Source organism: Osmerus eperlanus, chromosome 3 (assembly GCF_963692335.1).
Source record: "Osmerus eperlanus chromosome 3, fOsmEpe2.1, whole genome shotgun sequence".
NCBI classification, from domain to species: Eukaryota; Metazoa; Chordata; class Actinopteri; order Osmeriformes; family Osmeridae; genus Osmerus; species Osmerus eperlanus.
The window spans coordinates 11,507,515-11,528,465 of NC_085020.1; the positions used below are offsets into that span (position 1 = coordinate 11,507,515).

A 20,951-nucleotide genomic window follows, 5' to 3' on the forward strand; every position below is an offset into this window, starting at 1 on the left:
AGCACGGAACGACAAACCAAAAGAAAGACAAAAACAAAGACGCTGGTCTGGGAAATGTGTTTATGCAAATGTGTCTGTGCACATGTGGCAGTGGATAAGGCTGCTCCACTCAGGACATCTGATAGATGGATCTCACTGGAGAACCTGCTAGGAACATATTGGAACAGTTACTGGGTTATAACAATGAGGATCATAATATCAGCACTCTCACTACGTGCTTGGAGTAATATTGTGCCTGTGTATACTTTTGTAAATCGGTTCTTAGCTAACCTACCTGGTTAAATAAAGTAAAGTATTGTTCAAGGCAAAAAATTCTGAGCAGTGACTTCTGTTTGAAGGTTTTGGTGGATGATGCGTGGGTGGAGCTGTAGTTCTAGTTAGCTCTGCTCCGCTTCTACAGGTCTGACTGTTCTCATCCTGTCTGTCATCCGAAAACTGTGTCTGGATGGATCACACAGAACATCAGAGAAGATAGAATGTGATGACTTACTTCGAATCTGACTGATGTTCTGCGTCTTTGTCTTTCAGCGCCCCTGCGTTGACGTGTTTGTTAACACAGGTAAACATGAGCATTACTGCAAGATCAAACGCGTTCAACAAGGGCAATTCTTTGATGCCGGTGTTTTCTGTGCCTAGCGATTGGTAACTGAACCATGTCAATCCAACCTTCATCGCCGCCGTGCATAATGAAGAGGTGCATCAAAGGAGCAGGACTGTCACATTATCGCGAGGGTTATATTTAAAAAATGCAACACTTTGACAAATCAATCTTTAAATAAAAGGCCGGGCATCAATTTTCCATGAGACTTCAGAGCCGGGCCCTCCCAGGGGAGGAAGGTGCCATACACAGGGACTCTAATGCCTCCACACTGGTTTTCTTACCATGGTCACATGGACCCGTGTGATCTCTCTCGAATCCTGTGTCTTCAATTCTCTGTCTCTCTCTCTCTCTCTCAATCTCTCCGCCTCTCCATTTGCGCCGTAGCTCCTGGAGGAGAAAGGGAAAGGAAGGGAAGAACGGGATGGAAAGAGCAGTTGTCCTCAAGTGACACCGTCATGTGCTCTCAATGAGCTGCCATGTTCTCCTGTGTTCCCCTGGAGGCTGGTCAGCAGGCAGTGTTTTCACAAGCCTGGTGGTTAGAACACTCAGGGACTCCGTTATGCTTCAATTTCACTCTTTTATTTTAGAATGAGGGACTTTTTTTTGTCTTTTTATTTTTATTTTTTACACATACCTTCTTTTTTTCAAGCAGGAAGGCGGCCATTTTTATCCAGCGAGGGACAAGGAAGGGGCCATCCAAAACAAAGTGGTCTGCAGTTATTGTATGAAATCACTGCTGTGAGAGAGGTTTGGCTGGAGTGGTGAAAACAAACCAGCCCCATACAAACTGCAGACTGTCTCATGGCCCTGGAATGGAGAGTCCCTAATGATGGACTTGGTGTCATGCGTCTGTGTTTGTACCTCTCTCCTTCTTAGACATCCTACTCTCAATGGAAGTTCACTCAAAGTCTACATGACTAGTGGTAACATGTCCTTGCACCACTATGGTTCACATTTGCTCAGCCCAACCCAGAGCGCCCCACCCCAGTAGTCTGTCTTTCTCCAGCATGAAGGCCCGTGAAGGCATCCAACAAACCCGTCCCGATCCCCAAAAGTGTTTTTCCTGTCAGAAGTTCTGTGTGTGGAGAGAGTGAAGCATGGTGCTGAAAGCTGTGGCCTGTCTCGCTCGTTTGGTCTTCGAAAGTGTCTGTGTGTGCAGGGGGGGGGGGGGGCGGTGTGTGTGTGTGTGTGGGGGGGGCACTCGGAGCCGGCGCTCATTCTGCCTTTTCTTCTCTGAGGAGATTTAGTGAAACACACGACCACAAAGCTAGTTTAAGTATGTCACTCTCCCATCGTTCCCAGTCTCGCTGCCAAAGCATGAGACATCTGATTTAGAGAATAATAAAATACAGAAAAATGGCTTTCCCATAATTACAGACTCTCTTATCTCAGCGCAAGAGAGAAAAAAGAGGGAGAATAAGAGCGAGAGAGGGGGAGAGAATTCCTCACAGGCAAAAGCCTGCATAGGTTTTTTAAATGGGTATAAAAAGAAACTGCTGTTTGCGAGTATGAAAGCAGTCTGCTGATTGAAAACTGATGTGAACGCTGTCACTCAGTCCCACACAGCTACAACTGTGTTTCAGGGGATTATTTTGTACACTGAAGACGTGGAGATATGCTGACTGAGCACTGATCCGGACAGTATTTACGCAACTCATATTTACTCCTTGACAATAGCCCGTGAGGTATCAGAGCTCCTGCTTCGACCAGGAGAGTTTGTGTTCTCTACAGGGTCCTTTACAAAGGGGTCTGATCAACCCACCAAAAACATAACCACCTTAACACCTCTACTGTCGAGAAATAGCACATCCTTTTATAAACAAGGACAATGAATTTCGACTTGAATTGTACATTTTACATCCTGTGTTGTTGTTGAGGTCATGTCTGCAGCTATTCACCAAACAGTATATGCCCGTGTCCAGGGAGAGGTAACCAGTCTGGTCCCTGGAGACAGAAATAGCTCAAAGAGCACGGAGCCCTAACTTCAGTAGGAAGAGGGGGAGCTCAGAGAACACACGGCTCTTTACTGTGGTCTGGGAGGACGGGGTGGGAGAGAAGCAGCTGTGCTGATACTACTGATGGACAACACCTGTGTGAACGAGTGTGTGTGTGTGTGTGTCTGAGCGTAAGAGTAGTTTTAGGTGGGTGTGCATACTTCCGTTCATGTGTTCCGTGTTTTTGTATCTGTCTACTCTACATGTTTATGTGTGCGTGTAAGACATTTCCCTAACCTCTGATTAACAGGAGCGGGTGATAATTAGGCTCCACCCATCTCTTCAGCAGTGTGACTAACCGTCCAATTACATTGATTATCAGCTTTAACTCAAGCAGTGTGGCGATTCGGCAGCTCTTATCCAATGCCTGCACTCCTCCTCTGTGATCTGAGCAGACAAGACTGGTGAAACACATTTGGCGGAGCCTGTCAGGAGGCTTGACCCACACGTTGGGCTGAGGGCAGACATTTAGGAGAACGAGTCTCGTCATGGTGACCCACGGCCAGGATTAAACAACTCAAAGTGCCGAAATGTGACTTAGTGATCATCAGAAATGATCTGAACTTGATCATTACTTTGGGCCAAAATGGACCTTTAGATTAAACAATGAATCCAAAACAAAACTGAAATGACTGAATTGAACAGTGGCACATTAAACCATTACACACATGTAGATGAGGGTTAATATGGTTTAATTGCAGGCAGGCTTTGAGAAGCAACTAATGAAAACTGACAGAGACATCACACAGCTCTCCTGATCACCATTAGATTACTGAGATCCATTCCTCTCTCTCTTCTTCTTCCCTCTCCTGCTCTCTCTCTTTTTCCCAATGTATTTTTTCACTCTGAGATTGACTGTTTTATTTCAGGAGTAGATCCATTAGTTATGTTTCAATAATGGCTCGTCTGTCCTAGAAAATAATTGAAAGTAATCTGCTTTGCAGATTCGGCTGTGTGTGTGTATGTGTGTGTGGGTGTGTGTGTTTGTGTTTGAGTGTGGCCTCCAGAAACACTGCAGACAATGTTATAAGATGTTATAGAGTACACAATGGCAGTAGTTCTATCACAAACTTCAGTCCATTCAGAAATTAGATTCAGACCTCTTGACATAACTGAACCATTGTGAAAACCAAGAAAAAATCTTCAAACATGAACATTTTAGAGACTTATTTTTTATTATCAAAACAAAAACAAAACAATATCAAGAAACTGAAGTTTGTACACAGTTTGGTGCTCTTCTTAACAGTTGAATAATGACAAATGCTAATGGTATCATACACTCTCACACACATCTGCACGCGCGCACACACACACAGGCAGGAAAGGAATCATATCACTCTCAGAAAAGCACATAGTACTATAGCCTTCACTCTCTCTGAAAGTCAGGAATCCCAACCTGAGCACTGGGATGAAAGTATACCATGGATAAAAATGAAATATGGCGTGAATACATGCATGAAACACAATGTGCCATAAAAGAAAAACATATCAGTCATGAATAAATGACATATCATCTCTGAACACTGATAAAATACAACTATTGGCTTTACAGCCTCTAAACTAGCTGTAAACTTGTATCTCAATACCACCTCCAGTCTGTGGAGGAAATCATCGGTGTGCGATAAACAAGAGGAGTCCATTTCATTTCCTGTCCAGACTGAAGATCTCCACACTCTCCATGAGGATAAACTCCACGATCTGGTTCTGGTACACCATGTTGAACGCCATGTTGCCACAGTCCAGTTCAGGCCACATCAGCGTAGGTCCGAACACGATGCTAATACCCTGGGTCGACATAAGATTTTTCACCGAGTATTCCAGGATTCTACCAGAAACAGGAAGTGGATGGTTGCGTTTGAGTTTGTTTACAGTCACATGAACTGGTTACATGCAATGAAGAGAACAATTGAATTTTTAGTAAGAGTAGTTAGTAGTTTTGCGATGATACTAGATGGAAAATTACATAAATAGCAAGACTGAAAATAGGAAGATAATATCACAATATTGTACACTAATTTGAGAAGTGAATAAGAAAGAACAGAAAAAAAAGTTTGGAAAATTAACAGATCCAAATGTGTTTGATGCTGTCTGTAGGCTTTTCAGCTGTTATGGCCTAGAGGTAGAAACTGTTTTTGTGTCAGCTGGTACTGGTGGTCCTAGGAGACAGGAAACCTTGGCGAGCAGGAATTGTAATTCGGGGTCATGGTATGAATCTGAACAAAGACAACGAAACTAATTTCATTTTTAACTTCTGGGATTTCTTAACTTCTGTTGGGCATCAGTACTGACACGTTCTATTTGTTTGTCTTCAGATAAACTTCTCAACTAAACAAAGTCTCTGGATGTGGGCAAATCCTTTCCATGAAGATGATAAAAAATGTCTGAGGTGCATTGGAATATTTGACCAGACTATCAGTGAGGCAGGTTTTACATCTAAAAGGTAGAAAGATAGAAAGTACATCTTGTTTCAGTATTGGCAACATTGGGTATAGTTATCTTGATCTCAGCTTTAGGTACTCAAGCATCCAGGTTCAGTCACATCTGAAGGAGCTCTCTCCAAACCACATATTCAGTAACAGCAGTTTTTGCTGCGGAACACCCATTTACTTGGACTTATTTGAGAAGAAGTTATGAAGAACGGGGGTTCAGTGTGGGTATCCTGGAGACGACTAGGAAACCATACAAGTTTGGAAGGAAAAATACACACGCAACTGCTCTTAAAGACAGCCGCCCCCCCCCCCTCTCCTACTACTGACTGAATATCTTCCTTCACAATGACCCACTGGAAATGTAATCCATTAGAATGTGAGGCCAAGGCTAGGGGGTGAGGCCAGGACGAATCAGAGGACAATGTCTGAGACTGAGGCTAGGGCCGAGGCTATGGATGAGACTGGGGATAAGGCTAGGGCTAAGGCCAAGCTGAGGAACGCTGTGTGTCCCATGTGCAGAGTAGATGGTGATGGTGGTGGTGGTGGTGGTGGGGGGGGGAAGCGGATTTGGATGCAGCTTTCTGACTGAGATGAGATGAGGTTTGGCTGGGGGACAGAGAAATGTGTGTGTGTGGGGAGGGGGTGGTACATTTACGGAAAAGAAAGAGAGAAAAAAGGGGAAGAAAGAATAAGTGAGGTGGAAAGCAGAAAGAGGAGGAGGAGCTGAACAGCATGGGAGGGCGAGAGAAGAAGGAGAGGAGGAGGAAGAGAAGGAGGGAGGAGCAGGGGAAGAGAGGAGGAGGAGAAGGAGGAGGCTGCCCACAGGCTCCTGGGCCCGTTGTGGAGTGAGGCCTGGAACGGGATGGAAGGACTGTGGCGTGGGGCGTCTCTCCAAGCTGTCAGCGGGCTCTTGACGGAGCATTCTGAGGTGGGACTCGGTCCCTCCTCTGCCCAGAACCCTGGGCCTCTCAGAGCACAACAGTATCCAAAAGGTATTGTCAGGATGCCAGGCTGTTATGCAGCTCTGTGGCATCCCTAGCTGGTATTTTGGAAAGCAGAGTTGATGTTATCTATGGCTTACATGCCATAAAACAAAAAGCACAAAATACAATGAGAAAAATTGCTTAATGTCCCACACAGCAGCAGAGGAGACTGGTGCTTGACCGTAGCCCTGCTGGGAACTATCCCATGCTCCTCCGATACTTCTCCCTCTACGTTTGGTCCCATATGCAGGTACTCTTGACCATGACTTTTAGTCAGAAATGAATATCAAAAATATCTGAAGAGATATTTCAAGTATTATGGTCCTTCAGTTTAGAGCTTGAAAAGCACCACATTTACCAGGTGTTTTTTTCAGGTGACACGTTAGTATTTGGCGTTGGAAGATTCAACGGGTTTTCAGAAATGGCATGTTAATGATACGCAGGCCTGAAAAGGTCAGAAATCAAGCTGTGTCTATCCCCAATACGAGTTATCTGCAGCATCGTTAATCATGTGGGATTGTCAACATCTTCGCCTGCCATATGTCATTATAATATCTTCTAAGCGTTTTACGTGCTGTGCATATTCCTTCACCTCATTATGGACGGAGGGCACTGATGATGATGATACTCTCTGACAATCATTCTGAATAATCGTCCTCACTTTGAGCGAGTCTTGGGAATCTCCCTGAAGATTGTGCTGTGGTGCTTTGCTGTCAGAGTTGAAAAGGAGGCATATAAACTGTAGAGTCCAGGGTAATAGCATTATTCTGACCTAAGATTAGAAAACATTACATCGTTTAACTGGAGGGAGTTTCCAGTTTCTTTCAGTCACATGCTTGCTCAGTAATCCATGTTCAGGGCTCATTGTTAGGCTCTGCAGGGCTACCTGAGAGGTCAGGGACAGGGTTAGCAGGGCTATCTGAGAGATCAGAGGTTGCGGTTAGGCTCAGCAGATCAAGGTTTAGCTGTCGCTGGGTGTCCCTGCTCCACTGTGTTCCTATCATGGGCACTGTCTCATCATTGCCCTTGCTTGAGAAGAGAGGCTGTCACACGTCCAGCTCATTTATGGTACGCTGTGGTATGCTAACTGCAGGGTTGGTAGAGCAAAGGGGCTGGAGAAGTGCTGTAATGGATTCCAGACAAGGACTGGGATCCCAGGTGGGAGGGTACAGTAACTACAGGATGGGGATTCACTGGCAGACATTCATCAGCGTTACCAAGAAACAATTAAGATGCTTTAACTGTCACCACAGAAGCCCTGCCCTACCATAATCTGGCTATGGGATAAATGAACAACATAGACAAGATAATTATATTGTTTATGATTAATGCATATCAAGTACTAAGGTAATGTTTTAATAGGTGTTGACGTATTTTATCTTGCATAAGCAAGGCTGAACCTTAGGTTCTGTGTGTGTGTGTGTGTCTTTGCACATGTACATCTATTCATGTTTGCATTAGCGCCCACATGTGTGTTGCATGTCTGCGTGACTGAGTGTCTCAGGGTGTGTCTTTGAGAGCACTATGAGTGAAACCTTATTACAACGTGTACACACTATAATTTTCCATTTATGTCTGCAATTAACCTCAGTCACGCCCCTGGCCCCTGTGCATCACAGTAGCATGGCCGGCCCACTGCCAGGCTGCTAACCTCGTTAGCGAAGCACCATGATCTAAAGGTCTGGATTGCCATGCCTAATGGCCCACTAACGATCTCCAATAAGGAGAGTTAATTATTAAAGTCGTTCTACTGCACGTTCACAGGATAAATACATCACCTCGATTCTCAGGCTGATTCGGCAGCACTGTGACAACTAGCTAGGGGAGAAGTGTTGATCCGCCTACTGCTAGACTCTAACCATTATCCCACTACTACTCCTACTGCTCCTACTCAACCTCCACAACCCTAACCTCCTTCCTGTTCCTTTCTCCTCCCCCTACCTTCCCCATCAGTAACAACAGTAACCCTGGGCCTCTTTCTAAATACCTTATGCACAAACAACATTTTGACTGTAATTGACTCTCATCAACACTCCGACACCAAAATCCTAAATCTCCCAGGATGCCATGCGTGAGGATGAGAGGCCTGCCTTCCCCCAGAGGAGGCCTCAGGGGAGTGGCTGATGATGTGATCCGACCAACCATTGATATCTCCCTCAGAAGGGAATGTGGTAATTAATTAGCATCTCATTTCTTCAGGGCGGGGGTATGACAGGAAATGGGAGCTGGACCATGATGGCGATGGCGTCTCCCCTCGCCTGGAAGGCTTCTGCTAATTGGGTCAGCATCATTGACTCCTTCAGGATCATGGGACTGATAACAAATTGAGGTGGGGAAGGAAGAGAGGAGGAGGAGAGGGAGGGATGTGGAGCCGGAGGAGAGAGGGTTAAGGGGAGGGAGAAAGGGGGGGAGGAGGGGGCGAGAGAGGGAGGGATGTGGAGCCAGAGGAGGAGACGGGTTGGGGGGTGAGGATAAGGAGGGAGGGAGGGGTCGGTGATTGCTCGGGGGTTGAGGCAGTAAGTGTCACTCTCACAAAGTGAACGGACAGCGCCCACATCTGATCTGAACTAAGAATACCCCCAGACTACAAAACATACATACTGTACAATGAAGGGCCCGAAGTTTCCGGAGTGACTCATATTCTTACAGTTGACTGTGACGTATGGCATTGGGGGAGGCATGGGAGCCTGTTCCTCCTTGATATCCAGTGTGATTTATTAGCAGTAGATCTCAGGCCTGTGTGACGGCATCACGTCTACAAGGAGACTCTTCTCTCTGCGTTTCCTCGGCAGGAAGAGAGAGAAGACAGAAAACAGACAGCGAGCGCTGGAGGTTTCAGGGTTTGTGTGGTGGATGGCGGCCATGAGCTACACTGACAGCAACACTCGCAGAACGAGAAGGAAAAACGTTGAACATTGCTGAGTGGAGGTGCACGGCAGAGATCCTGGTCTCCCGGACCACATCATCACAATGCCAGTACACAGCTCCATATTGAAGCCAGATCCTGTGGATTTGGGAGAGAGGAAAAATGGAATTCCAGTTCTGAACAGGCAGAGAGGAAAGCCACAACAAAGGAGGGAAAACCTTCATAGAAACTCCCAGAGAACAGGCCATGCCAAGCACTGCCAAGCCCAGAGAGCAGAAATAAAACTTCGGGGTTACAATTAACATGGCAAAAACACTTTCCTTTTCTGATGTTGTTGAAATATTGCTTCATGCACTGTTGTAGAAGGCACACAAACACACATACACACAGAGCTAGACCCATACTAAGACTCACAAAGGCTCTCCAAATTGCCATTCAGTACTTATGTGGACATCCTTGATGGCCTACAGATTTTCCAGATCTCCAAATGATTTTTCTAGTCTCCGTCTTTCCATTACTCGGATCTAGCAAAAAAAAAACATTCAACAAGTTTGTCGTCCAATGGTACTTAACCCCACCCTACTGGTAGAGAAATGCAGAATAATACGTAAATAAATAAAAAAATCACACATGATCCCAATTTAGTGTGGTCTGGTGTGCAATTTAGATTAGGCATTATGCTATGCACCCAGCCTCTGAGAAACAGGAGACAGAGAAAAGGAGAGAGAGAAAGAGAGAGAGAGAGAGAGAGAGAGAGAGAGAGAGAGAGAGAGAGAGAGAGAGAGAGAGAGAGGGAGGGAGGGAGGGAGGGAGAGGGAGAGGGAGAGAGGACTGTGGGAGGATGGTACGAGAGCAGTGAACAAGAGCTAAACCACATCAGTGGGTCTGGGTGTGTCAGCCTGGGTCCTGGGTCTGCTCCCCAAGGGCCCCTTCCCCCGCTCCCTCACATGAGCAGCTCTGGCCTGGTTCAGTGGGGGGGGGGGGGGGGGCTTACCCTGCGGTACAGGACAGACTTTGAGGCACTGCCGGGGATTTAGTCTGTACCCACAATGCCTTTCTGGGAGCGTGCGAGCAGAACAATGCGACAATGACTTCAGTAGGTTATTGACAGATTTTTATGGTGATATTATTCAGCAGGGTCTGCTGTCCTGGCTGGTTATATGGAGCTGGACTGCAGTGCTGAGGAGACTTGGAAGAAGAGGAGGTGGAGGAAGAAGGCGGTGGAGGAGGAGAAGGGAGAAGAAGTGGAGGAGGAAGAAGCGAAGGATGGAGAAGCATTAGACGCAGGGGATCATTCTCAGATACATTAAGTATTGACATTGTGCTGATGTGCTTAACTGTATAGAAGGTGTGTTTGCATAAGATACTCCGCAGAAAGAGAGGAGGAGAAGAAGAGAGGACACAACAGAGAAGAGAGAAGGGGGGGGGGGGATTATATCTCAAGACAATTCTGGGAGATAGAGGGGCTTGGACTAATTGAGAGACCTGGCATTGGTAACAACACACACACAGAACAGCCAAAGGGGGTATGTTGTTCCAGTTAGGGAGGAGCCTCATAAATCCAAAATGAGTCATTTGGCGTCCAGCGCAGGGTGGTAAATATGGCGACGGGCTGGGTGTGGGAGAGAACACCTCTCCTGGGAGTAGGGTTTAGCCATATGGCCTCTTTAGCCTGGCCAGCCCTCTCATGGTGGACAGGGGCCAGACAACTTGCACACGCAGCACAGAGGCCCCCTGGGATCACGTACAGTAGTGTGGCCGCGAGGAAGAAGAGGGCGACCTCTCTGTACCCTTAACTCTTAGTTTGACCCCTCCGTCAGTCTCCCTGGCTCAGTAGTGGTCACCGCAACACAGAGATGCTCCAGGAGATGTGCAGCACAAGCTGATTTAGTATTCAATGTTGTGCTCGTCAATGTGACAGACTCAGCTTACTGGTCGGCTATTTTCATATTCAGGAGTCTGGAGGGAAGGGTACTATCTCACTAACAGCCTTTTTCCCCAAAACTTCCTCTGAGGTTGTAGGTCAATTGCAGTTGTGTTGTTGAGTACACATCTCATCCTGGGTGTGGAGTCGGTGTCTTTGACGTACCTATGCAGGTGTCTGAAGAGCAGTCTCATGGTCTCCTGGTTGGGCTTGGGGAGCTGCAGGACCAACTTCTTCAGGGCCTGCACCTTGGGCTTAAGCTCCTTGGTCTCTGTTTGGAGAGAAAGGTCAACATTTCAGTCGCACAGACACAACTAAACTTTGTAATTGAGTCACCAGCTAGCTGGAGCCCTCAGCACCACACTTTGAGCCCATGCAACCAGGAAGTGGCGTGCGAGAGAGCCATCCCTTAGAGTGTCAACATTAGGGTTCAGAGATGGATCATGTCCAAATGCAAATGCTTTTACCGCTCTCCTCTTCCAAGTGGAATTAGTGCAACTTTCTCTATTAATGGACGTTTATTACAGGAAGCAATTAGATGCTGTTGGTTGTATCTGTAACATGAGCTGTGATGACTGATCGAATAGATGCCTTAAGGGAGAATCCCACCCCCGTCCACCCCGCCCTGCCCTGTCCCCCCGCTCCAACTCTGGAGGCGCCAAATGGGCTCTAATGCAGAGGGAAGCCTGAGATATCATCCAGCTCTCTCATTGGGAGTTGAGGACCCTGCTTGACCCATGGCCTCTGGCTAACAGGAAGCATCCATCATAGTGTGACTGGTAAACACCTCTAAGGAATGGATTTCCTGGTCAAGATTGTGGATCGGGGCAGTAGAATACTGTTGGATAACAGGTACTGTAGGTTTTCTCCTCCAGATGAACCCTTTCAATTTAAGCTTTGATGAGACTTTGATTGTGGTCAACAACAGAAACACATTGCTTAGATAAGTCTGATAATCCTGGGCAGAAAATCCTCGATTTAGCCCTGATAGGGCCAGGGACGTGGGGTCAAATTTCTGTCTCTATCTGTCTTTCTTTTCCTCTTACAGCCCAAACTTCCAAACAACTTTGTTAATCTGACCAGATGTTTCATCCCTGTGAATCAACACCATTTAGGAACAGTTAGGTCAACATGTATGTATGTGAGTGTATTTGACAGAGTTTGTGTGTGTGGGTGTGTATTAGACAAAGTTTGTGTGAATGTGTGTGTGTGTGTAAGATTCTAGTGTTTGTCTGTTTGTGTGTGACTTTACAGTCAGTGTGTGTTTATTCTTGAAATCTAGGATGAAAGTAATAGCCCTTGATGAAAAACCCAAAACACGACACTCAACCCCTGACAAGCAGACAGAAACTGTGACGCTTCGTAAAACAATCCACAACACACCAACATACTCCGTAACACACTCCAAAACACACCAACACACTCCCACCACACTCCATGACATCAAAGAGCTATGCGAGAGCCACGCCATCTGTTCAGACCTTCGACCTGTTCTCTCATCCTACATCCCACTGAAAGGCGCTAAACTTTTACTCATCCACATCCTGTCCTCAGTTTCCTGTCGTCGTCGTCCCCCTCCGCACGGCGAGGCGCAGGTTAGGCAGCGTCAGCGTGAAGACAGTGTTCTCCTGATGGCAGGTTGTTAGCAGACACAGCCAGGACAATGTCTGTTGTGCCACTGAGGCTCCCCTTGAGCACGGCTCGAGCAGATGTCTGCGTGTACACCGAGCTGGCATGGGCACAGGTGGCAGATGCCCGCGTCGGGTGCCAACCCCCGCCAGTTGGGCACAGATGGACAAACACGTTCTGGGAGAGAGAGTAGGGCCCCTGACCTTCTGCTCTAGGTGAGCCTCTCTGGAATGTGTGGGAGCGCTTTCCTGCGTGTTAGGTGGCCTGTCACTCTCAGTCTGCTCCTCTCCTATTATCTCTCCTCTGCTCTCCTCTCCTATTTTGCCCTCTCCTCTTCTCCCCAGATAAATGGCCAGTACAGTGCAAAGTTTGAAGATCGTATTGTAAAGCTCTTCTTTTGGAAAGTGAGTGGAAATATGTAAGCAAGTGCTTGCTGATGCAAAACCAATCGATAGCCGTCAAGCTTTAAAATATTAAATGTAGTCTCCATTCCTGGCACAAAGGACATGATTCATTAATTACTTTGCCGTTGGTGTCTGACATATTGGAGATGCCCTCAGCTCACCATTGTGGACAGATGGCAGGGGCAGTGTCATTAATTTAGAGCAGGCAGAAAGGCTGTTAGTATTGTGGAAGCCGAATCTGCTGATTCACTCTGCTGAGCCTAAAACCTGGTGCTGGGGAGGGTGCACAGGGGCCTGTCATGGTCAAAGTGGTTCATGGTTCACAAGTTGAACACGAAAAATGTAAAGAAAGCATACCTTCATTGCTTTAATTTCCAACATATGAACATGATTATCCTCAGACGAAAGAGTCAAATATTTATTTTTATATTTCATTGTTTTTTTCCCTTACAAATGAGATAGAGCAGCCTACATGTTATATATCTATGCATACATTAATGGATCAAGGCAAACATGCATGTAGATTCATCCAAAACCTCTAACATTCTCATGGCTTCAACATTGTTGATGATGGAGTACCTTTTTAAAGTGTTGCTGGCAACCCACTGAGGAGAGGTGAAGCATGAGTCATGTCAGTGAGTCCCAGACTGCAGCATTAGGGCCAGCTTTGGGGCACCTACCGGGGATTGAGTGATTTATGGCCTGTTATGACAAGAGGCCATTATAGCTCCCCATCGAGGTCGTACACAACAACACAACACCCATGGAATGGAGATGGAATCATGTTTGGCCAGTGTTGGTAAGATGAGGAGTGGTAGCCTGATCCTGGAAAAACACCCAGACATGATTGACTTGAATGTGTTAGATTGACATGGCCACAGTCATGCCACTACGAAACATTACACACATCCAACATTCAATCCAAACATGTTGGGCTGACTAGGCCAGTTATTCACCTACTGTGTGCCTAAGCACTGTTTAAAAAGTCACATTTTAACCATTGAGTCTTTAAAGAGTGAACCAGACAAAAACTTGAATCTCCAGAGAGAAACGTGAAAACGTGTGTTCCCTCTCATATTCTAGTCGAACGTCTCTCTCTAAACCTGGAACACAAAATCTGTAATAAAAGTAATTAAAAGCTTTTTATTTTTTGGCATTCCGTTAAGTGTTTCCATCGGTGACACAGTGACTACATTCACATCCCTGCACCCGCTATGGTGTGATTCTAATCCCATTACAAACAGTGGAACCTATTTTGTTTCAGGAGAGCTTGCTGTACAGCCCATCTCCAGGCTTAGTGTACTGGCTTCCCAAAGCCCCGTCAAGACAAATATTAGCAGAAAGCAAATAATCCTGCAGGTTGTGATTAAGATTTTAAATGGATCCCAATTGTGTGCTTTTGGTTAATGAATAACAAAGTCTTAGAGGAAGGCGCCTGTAATTTATTAAACATGAAAAGCTGCTTGATGAAATATAGAAAGTAGATATATTTTTGCATTTCAAACGATTTGCATGGCCAGCTTACTTGCATGCAAATGAGGAGAGTTTCAAAGAGTTATAAAAAAAGAAATGAACTAATAAGAATGATTAAATCCCTTGGTTTCACAGGAAAAAGGTGTCATCTCCATCAGACATAACAGAACTATTAGGGATTCAGCAAAGAAAATTATGAGTTTAATACCAACAGAGAACAACCCAACTGTACTCAAGTCAAGAATTGATTTTGTTTTTCATTCATATTTATGTAAGAGGTTTGCCCCACACCACCCGCTGCCAAGACAAACATAATTAATACTCATTATGGGATGGATCATAAGTTAATAATCAATCTGGGAAAATAATGAGAGCATTACACTTGATAAGTTGACTAACATCAACAGAACAGCCAAAACAAGGCACCAAATATACACCCACAAAACTTAAAATCACAAACTTCTCTCTGTGACATGAGTGGAGGTGAGGACAGAGATATGTCCTACATTTTCCTCTTAGTTCTTTTTCTACCGGAATGATGATTATTAGCTAAAGTAGACCAGATCATAAATATGTGCAATTATTCATATGTAAATGATGGTTCTTTGAAGCTGTAGAAGTGGAGTGCTACCCAACATGACCTGGAGCTAGAGCTGGACTTTACCGTTTTCCAAGAAAATCTCAATAAAATATGCATCGGATGAGCTGACCCAATTGTGGACGAGCCCCACAGTGTGCTGGATATTGTCTTAATAACCAATTAGAAAAACTGTTCTGAAACACAGACGCAACGCTTTGAGTATTTGGAATTCAAGGTGTGTCCCATGTTTTTATCCTTCCCAAAGCCCAGATATGGAAGCTTACATTTAAAACCCTCCAAGGTAAAGAGGACATGCAACACCAACACAAAAAAGATTCCTTTGATTGCCTTGAAAAATAGTTTCCTGCTTTGATTCGGATTCTTTGCATCGTTACAGTGAATAAATAGGGAAGTGAAAATGGGCTAGCTAATGATGGGAGGGCCCTGGTGTAGAGGAGGTTGTGTTGCAGCTTCAGTTTGTGTTCTCGCCTGGGTGGCCCAGTTACAAACTCACATGACTCAATTTCCATGGTTACTGAGGGCAAAGACAAGGACCAAACAACTTGGGAAAATATGCAATTTTTTTCCTAATTAGCATTTTTGAATTAGCAAAGTAAAATATTTTTTGCTCGGATGCTCGCCAGTTTGAATTTCTGGAAGCAAGACTGCAAACCACAATAGTAAGAGAGGTCAAATCTGTGTGTGTGTAAACAAAGAAACACATGCACTCCCAACACACACACACACATACACAAACACACAGCCAAGTAACATATCTATCCATGTAAACACTTAACACATTCCCAAATCCAGCACTGTCGCAGCCCTCTACACCCCCCACCCCAATACCGATTTACACATTTGTTGGCAACACTTTCAACACTGCCCCAGTCAATGACCAAGCATCCTGTCTGCTGCCCGTGTTCAAACGCCATCTATGTCAACGCTCAAAACAGATAAAACTCAATTCATCAGTGTTTGCATTGATTCGCTGGGAACAAAAAGGCGTGCTTGTCTGTGAGACAGGTGGCTTGAGATTCCAGATCCCCCCGCTCTGATACTGGGGCCACATGAATAATAGATTGTGCTCTGTCGCTGCCAGGATCACGGCCTGCAAACACAGCTGCTGCTCTCTGCCTTCCAAGAATGAACAGCTTACAGGGAAGAGAAACAGGGCATGGGCCCCACCTGAGGATCTCTACCGGACTACCCAGAAGAGCCGGAGGGAGAGATGAAGGAGGGCTGGGGGGTGAGGGGGGGGGGGAGTTGAGAAAGAAAGAGGGAGATAGGGCCGAGTGAAAAAAACAGCGGGAGAGATAGAAAGAGTGACAGAGAGATGGGAGAGTGAGAGAGTGTGTGTGTGTGGGGGAAAGACAAGAGGGACCGGAAGAGGATAAGGGAGACTACACTTTATTGACTATGAAATTGTCTTCTAATAAGAAGACAAAGCCTTCACGAACAACATACAAGTAGATCAAAAACATTGTCCCAAGGAAAATGTGGCAATATTGTGGTAATACTAACAGACTACACTGAGGATTAACTACCCTGCATCCTTTTATTCCCCAGCTCCGTGGAAGTTCCACTGAACACACACATATTGTTTATTTCAACCAGTCCCACGCTTCACACACTGCTGCCCCTTCATAATGACACACACTGCCAGTGGTGCTGCACTCCCACAGTAGGGTTTCTGGACCAGGGATTTCAATTAGGAACCCAGCGATGTGGAGCTTGTCTCATCATCAGGCCTCCTCCTGTTCAGAAGAAACACGGGCCCTCAGGATCCCCCACTAATGCAAGTCCCATTACAGGGGTCAGCCAAGATGGCCGCCACCAGGATGCTAATGACTCCTCTCCTCGTTAGCTTCTGTACCACCACCCGGAGAGACGCTATCAGGGTCCCAAGTAGGGGGGGTGTTAGACATGCATGGGGTGAGGTATCAGACTGGTCTGTTCACCAACCACAGACCAGTTGAAACACGGTCACAGCCGTGGGCACAGACACTATTTTTCTATCGTGTTTCAACGATCTAAGCTACTGAGCTCAGAGAGCTTATCGTTGTGAAATATTCAACCTTGTTTTCTCAGGTGGCATGGGCAGGTGTTTGACGCATATGTTTGTTTTACATTTTTACTAATGGTGTTATATTTCACAAGATTTGGACCAATCCGAAACGATCAGCGTTGCATATTACCCGATTATTAAACTTATCGCCTAGTAGCTGTAAGGCTGGGCGTCACCCTGCCCCAACCTCTCATATGCTCAAATCTGGAGTTGCTCGGGTCTCTGCTTGAACGCTCTCACTCCTCATTGTGTAACTTACTGTCGCATTGCTAGTCATGTGTTGATAAGTAAGGGTCAAGATGTGGTCTGATTGGTTGTTCTTGTGTATGAAGGGAATTGTGAAGCATTGTTCTGTGGATTCTTGATCTCCTGAGGGCTTCTCCTCAGCTCTGGCTTCTCCTACTCCTTTTCCTTGCTCGCCTCTTACTCTTTCTCTCTCTGATTAACAATAATCAAGGTACAGTAGGTAAGAGTTAAAACCTTCCTTTTGTAACATGTTTGCCTTGTAATTGATTTCATTCATTTGCAATGTTATTAAATATGTATTTCATTGAACCTTACTTTGACCATTCTTGATCAGATTTAACCCATAGAGTCAAATAACTGGAAGGTTTCTTTCATTTTTTCTCCTCTAGTGAGTTTTCTGGGAGTTTTTCCTTGTCTTCCTTTAGGTTGGTTGAGGGGCAGTTTTATGGGCGTATGTGAAGCCCTCTGTGACATGCTTGCGTGTAAAAAGGGCTATACAAATACATTTTGATTTGAAATAACTGCAATTTCCTATTGTCATAATTAGGTTAATGTTAATACACTGTTCAGTTTCCACTCTTCCTTTAAACCGTAGGGTAATAGTTTTGGTTGTTTGTCCAATATTTAACCCCCTTACCCAGGTTTGCCGGCACATTTGTAGCTTATTTTTTTTTTTTTTTTTTTTTTTTGGGGGGGGGGGAGTAAACAAGCATACTCAACTGTAATGCCTGTTAACATCTCTTTACCTCTACTCTAATCTTTCCAACCACTTTGTTTAGTCAAAATCAGTCCAGTCTCCTCCCCGCCTCGTCTGATCTTGGTACCAGGGCAACGGTGTGGCAGGTTAGGCTAATTACGACTCCTACTGCGAGCGGCTTCCTCCACGACTAATTAGTCGTCTAAACGCTGTCTGTGAGTCTGCAGCTCATCTGATTAACTGGATGTAACCACCTTGAGCGCCTCTGGGTATTCTGGCCTACATTCCGAACGTGTAAATATTTATTGCCAAATTATGCCATCACCTTGGGATTGTTTGCAATCGTTTTTTTTCCGGGGGGGTTTCTGAGAGAATATTTGGGCATCAGGGTGGTGCTAAATTGATAATAGATGACACTTTTTGTAATGTGACACAAATACTTTATATAAAAGGAGATGTAGGTCTGCTGTAAAATCGCCATGTATTGTAGCACTTGGGCAATGTACTGTAACCGTGTTCTTTTGTGACCTATGACCTCACTGCTGGGAGAACTTAGTCCACCGTGATACACCCAAACTCATATTATTACACGGGCCAAGGAGGCCCAATTCATTGTTGGCCTCTCTTTCTCAATCTTCAGCTGAGGAGGGGGACCCAGGTAGCGTTTCAGCACTGAATGGCATTGTTTATACAAGGTTAGCGCTGTGGCGTCAGTTGGTCTGCAGATATGACGAATCTGATAGGTGGCGTGATGGTGACTAGTTGAGAGACGGCTGGGTGGACACATGACTCCCAGACAGGTCTGGTGACAACTTCTGTCTGGGCCTGCCAGGCCCTGCTCTAGACCTCTGCTCCGGGGAATTTCCCTGCAAGGACCAGGGGATTTCAGAGGTGAGAGAGGTGAGCTACCCCTCGCTGCTCAACAGCGCCCCCTCTTGACTGCACACAGAGAGAAGTGCCATGATCTGACAGACTGTACCTTTAGAGGCCCCATAGTTAAAGAGGTAAATGTTTCTTCTCAAAGATAACTCAACAGAGAAGCTTCCTTAAACACAGTGTTTCAGTCCCTTTCTGTTCTTTTTATACCAAGGGTTGTTTTTTACCATATCGATCTCTGCTCTGTTGTTCTGCAGACGATGGGAGCACATCACCGCCATCATGTCGTGACTGAATTCTTAGTGGTCTCTCTCAGACTGTCTGAATGAAAAACATTTTTAGTCTTTAACCAAGCTGCCTCCAGGAAGCAAACAGAAGCACACATAGTAAACAGGATTACTTCTTATACACCACGAGGCAAAATGGACGTGTTACTTTGAGAAAACGAAGAATCGCCTGAATATTCTAGTGCTAAATCAGTGTTATTCTGACACATGGTATTTACATGAGGTTGTCATTGGGTTTGGTGGAGTTACAAAGATGGGGGAAACAGCCGGGATGGGGCCAGAACTCTGGAACAATGAGGGTTACTGCAAGGTGACTGGAAGCTGCGCCAGCATGGAGAGATAAGAGTGTGACAGGAATGAAGGTGGTGATGGAGGAGGGCAGCTGGTGTCTACTCACTGATGGCCTCCACGAACTGGTCGAAAAATCGGAAGGGGAACAGAGGCTCTGGCAGCTCCCGGAAAAACATCTTGAGCGCCCCGGTGACGACGTGGATGTCCTCCCATTGGCTGTCGTCCAAGTCAAGCTCTTCCTCTGGGTTGACAGCAGGGGACAGGAGGGGAAGCAGAGGGAAACGCACAGCTTTTAATAGGGAGAATTAGCGCCGGGCTAATTACTATGCTAATGTTTACCTGCTAACAGTGGCACTCGCTTATTCGCTAACGAGGCTCGCGGCTACTCAAGAGGTCTGCCGCCACATGTTCTCAGTCGCGGTTTGAGGCATAAACACCCTCTGCTGAGATGATTCCATTTTAATAGAGCTGAGGATAGGAAGCACCCCTGGTAGTGACTCAGGCCGTCAGGTAGAGCAGCGCAGCAGAGGCGCTGGGCACAGTGGGCCGGGGGAGGGGAGGCATGTGATCCACAGCCAGGCTGACTGGAGGCCTGGAGGTCCGCAGAGCGAGATGAGAGCGGGAAGCTATGCCACTCACAATACGCTGTGTTATGCTGGAAGTCAGCCATATTTCACCTACTGAGACAATTAGCCTTTATGTGATAATAACCATACAGTACCTAGGGGATCCTTCAAATAACTCATATGGAGATAATTTACTCGGAGGCCTGTTCTGAGGATCGGTAATGAGGTCTTTGTACTGGATGAGTTAAGTGAATGCTTTTATATCCTGTGTCCATTTATAAACTACAGGCAGTACCTTAAACAGTCATGTTTATACTTGGAAATGACTAACCCTAACCCTAAAGTAGAAGTGTAATTTATCTACATAACTTTTCAGGGGTTTTCTCCACACACAAAAGCCCAGAGCTTGTCTAAATGAAATCTCAGCTTGTCTCTTCAGTGTTTCCACTCCACCCCTCTGTAGCCTGTGGTCTGTGTGGAGCACTCACATGCAAGCCCACTTGGGGGGAATGTAAGCCTTGTCTGTTGGGAATGCACAACAAGTTCAACCCCGAACCTGCAACCTAAATCAAACCTAAACCCAACCAAGCAGTGGAGTTCGTGTTCTGCATAGCACATGTAATAGGCTATGTTAATAGGGTTATGCCCAGTATTTGTGGAAATGTGTCACCATTTTACGTAGTTGACCCTGAACCCCTCCTATACATACTTGGTACAGTCCAGTGTCTCTGTGATCGGCCATGTTGGGGGCTGACGGAACGGTACACATTCAGGACAAATGGGTGGGACAGAATGTAGGCACATGGTGGCAGAATGTCAGAATGCACGGAATGCGTACTATGTCGCTGGTGTCATTCCCCTCCGAAGCGGGTAATCATAGACCAAGCTATGAGCACAAGAGGACCACAAGGTACAAAATGATAGCGCAAAATGGATCAAAGGGGGTTCTGTCCTACTGACAGGAAAATCCATTTTACTGTGCTAAGACAGGGTAGAGGTTGGGATTGTTCGCCATTACTCCTCCCTTACCAAGAGGA

General features: G+C 45.8%; 1 protein-coding gene across 3 annotated transcripts in view; it reads right to left on the bottom strand.

Moving 5' to 3' along the window:
• Positions 1-3,747: 3,747 nt before the first annotated feature.
• Positions 3,748-20,951, bottom strand: part of arhgap15 (Rho GTPase activating protein 15) — a 40,387-nt gene continuing 23,183 nt past the window's right edge. For all 3 annotated transcript variants that reach the window (XM_062457254.1, XM_062457253.1, XM_062457252.1), the window contains 3 exons: positions 19,455-19,589; positions 10,963-11,068; positions 3,748-4,420 (listed from right to left, as the gene is read on the bottom strand). In XM_062457254.1, coding sequence (XP_062313238.1) covers positions 4,237-4,420; positions 10,963-11,068; positions 19,455-19,589 — 425 coding nt within the window. In that variant the 3' untranslated portion in view covers positions 3,748-4,236. The remainder of the gene's footprint in view (positions 4,421-10,962; positions 11,069-19,454; positions 19,590-20,951) is intronic.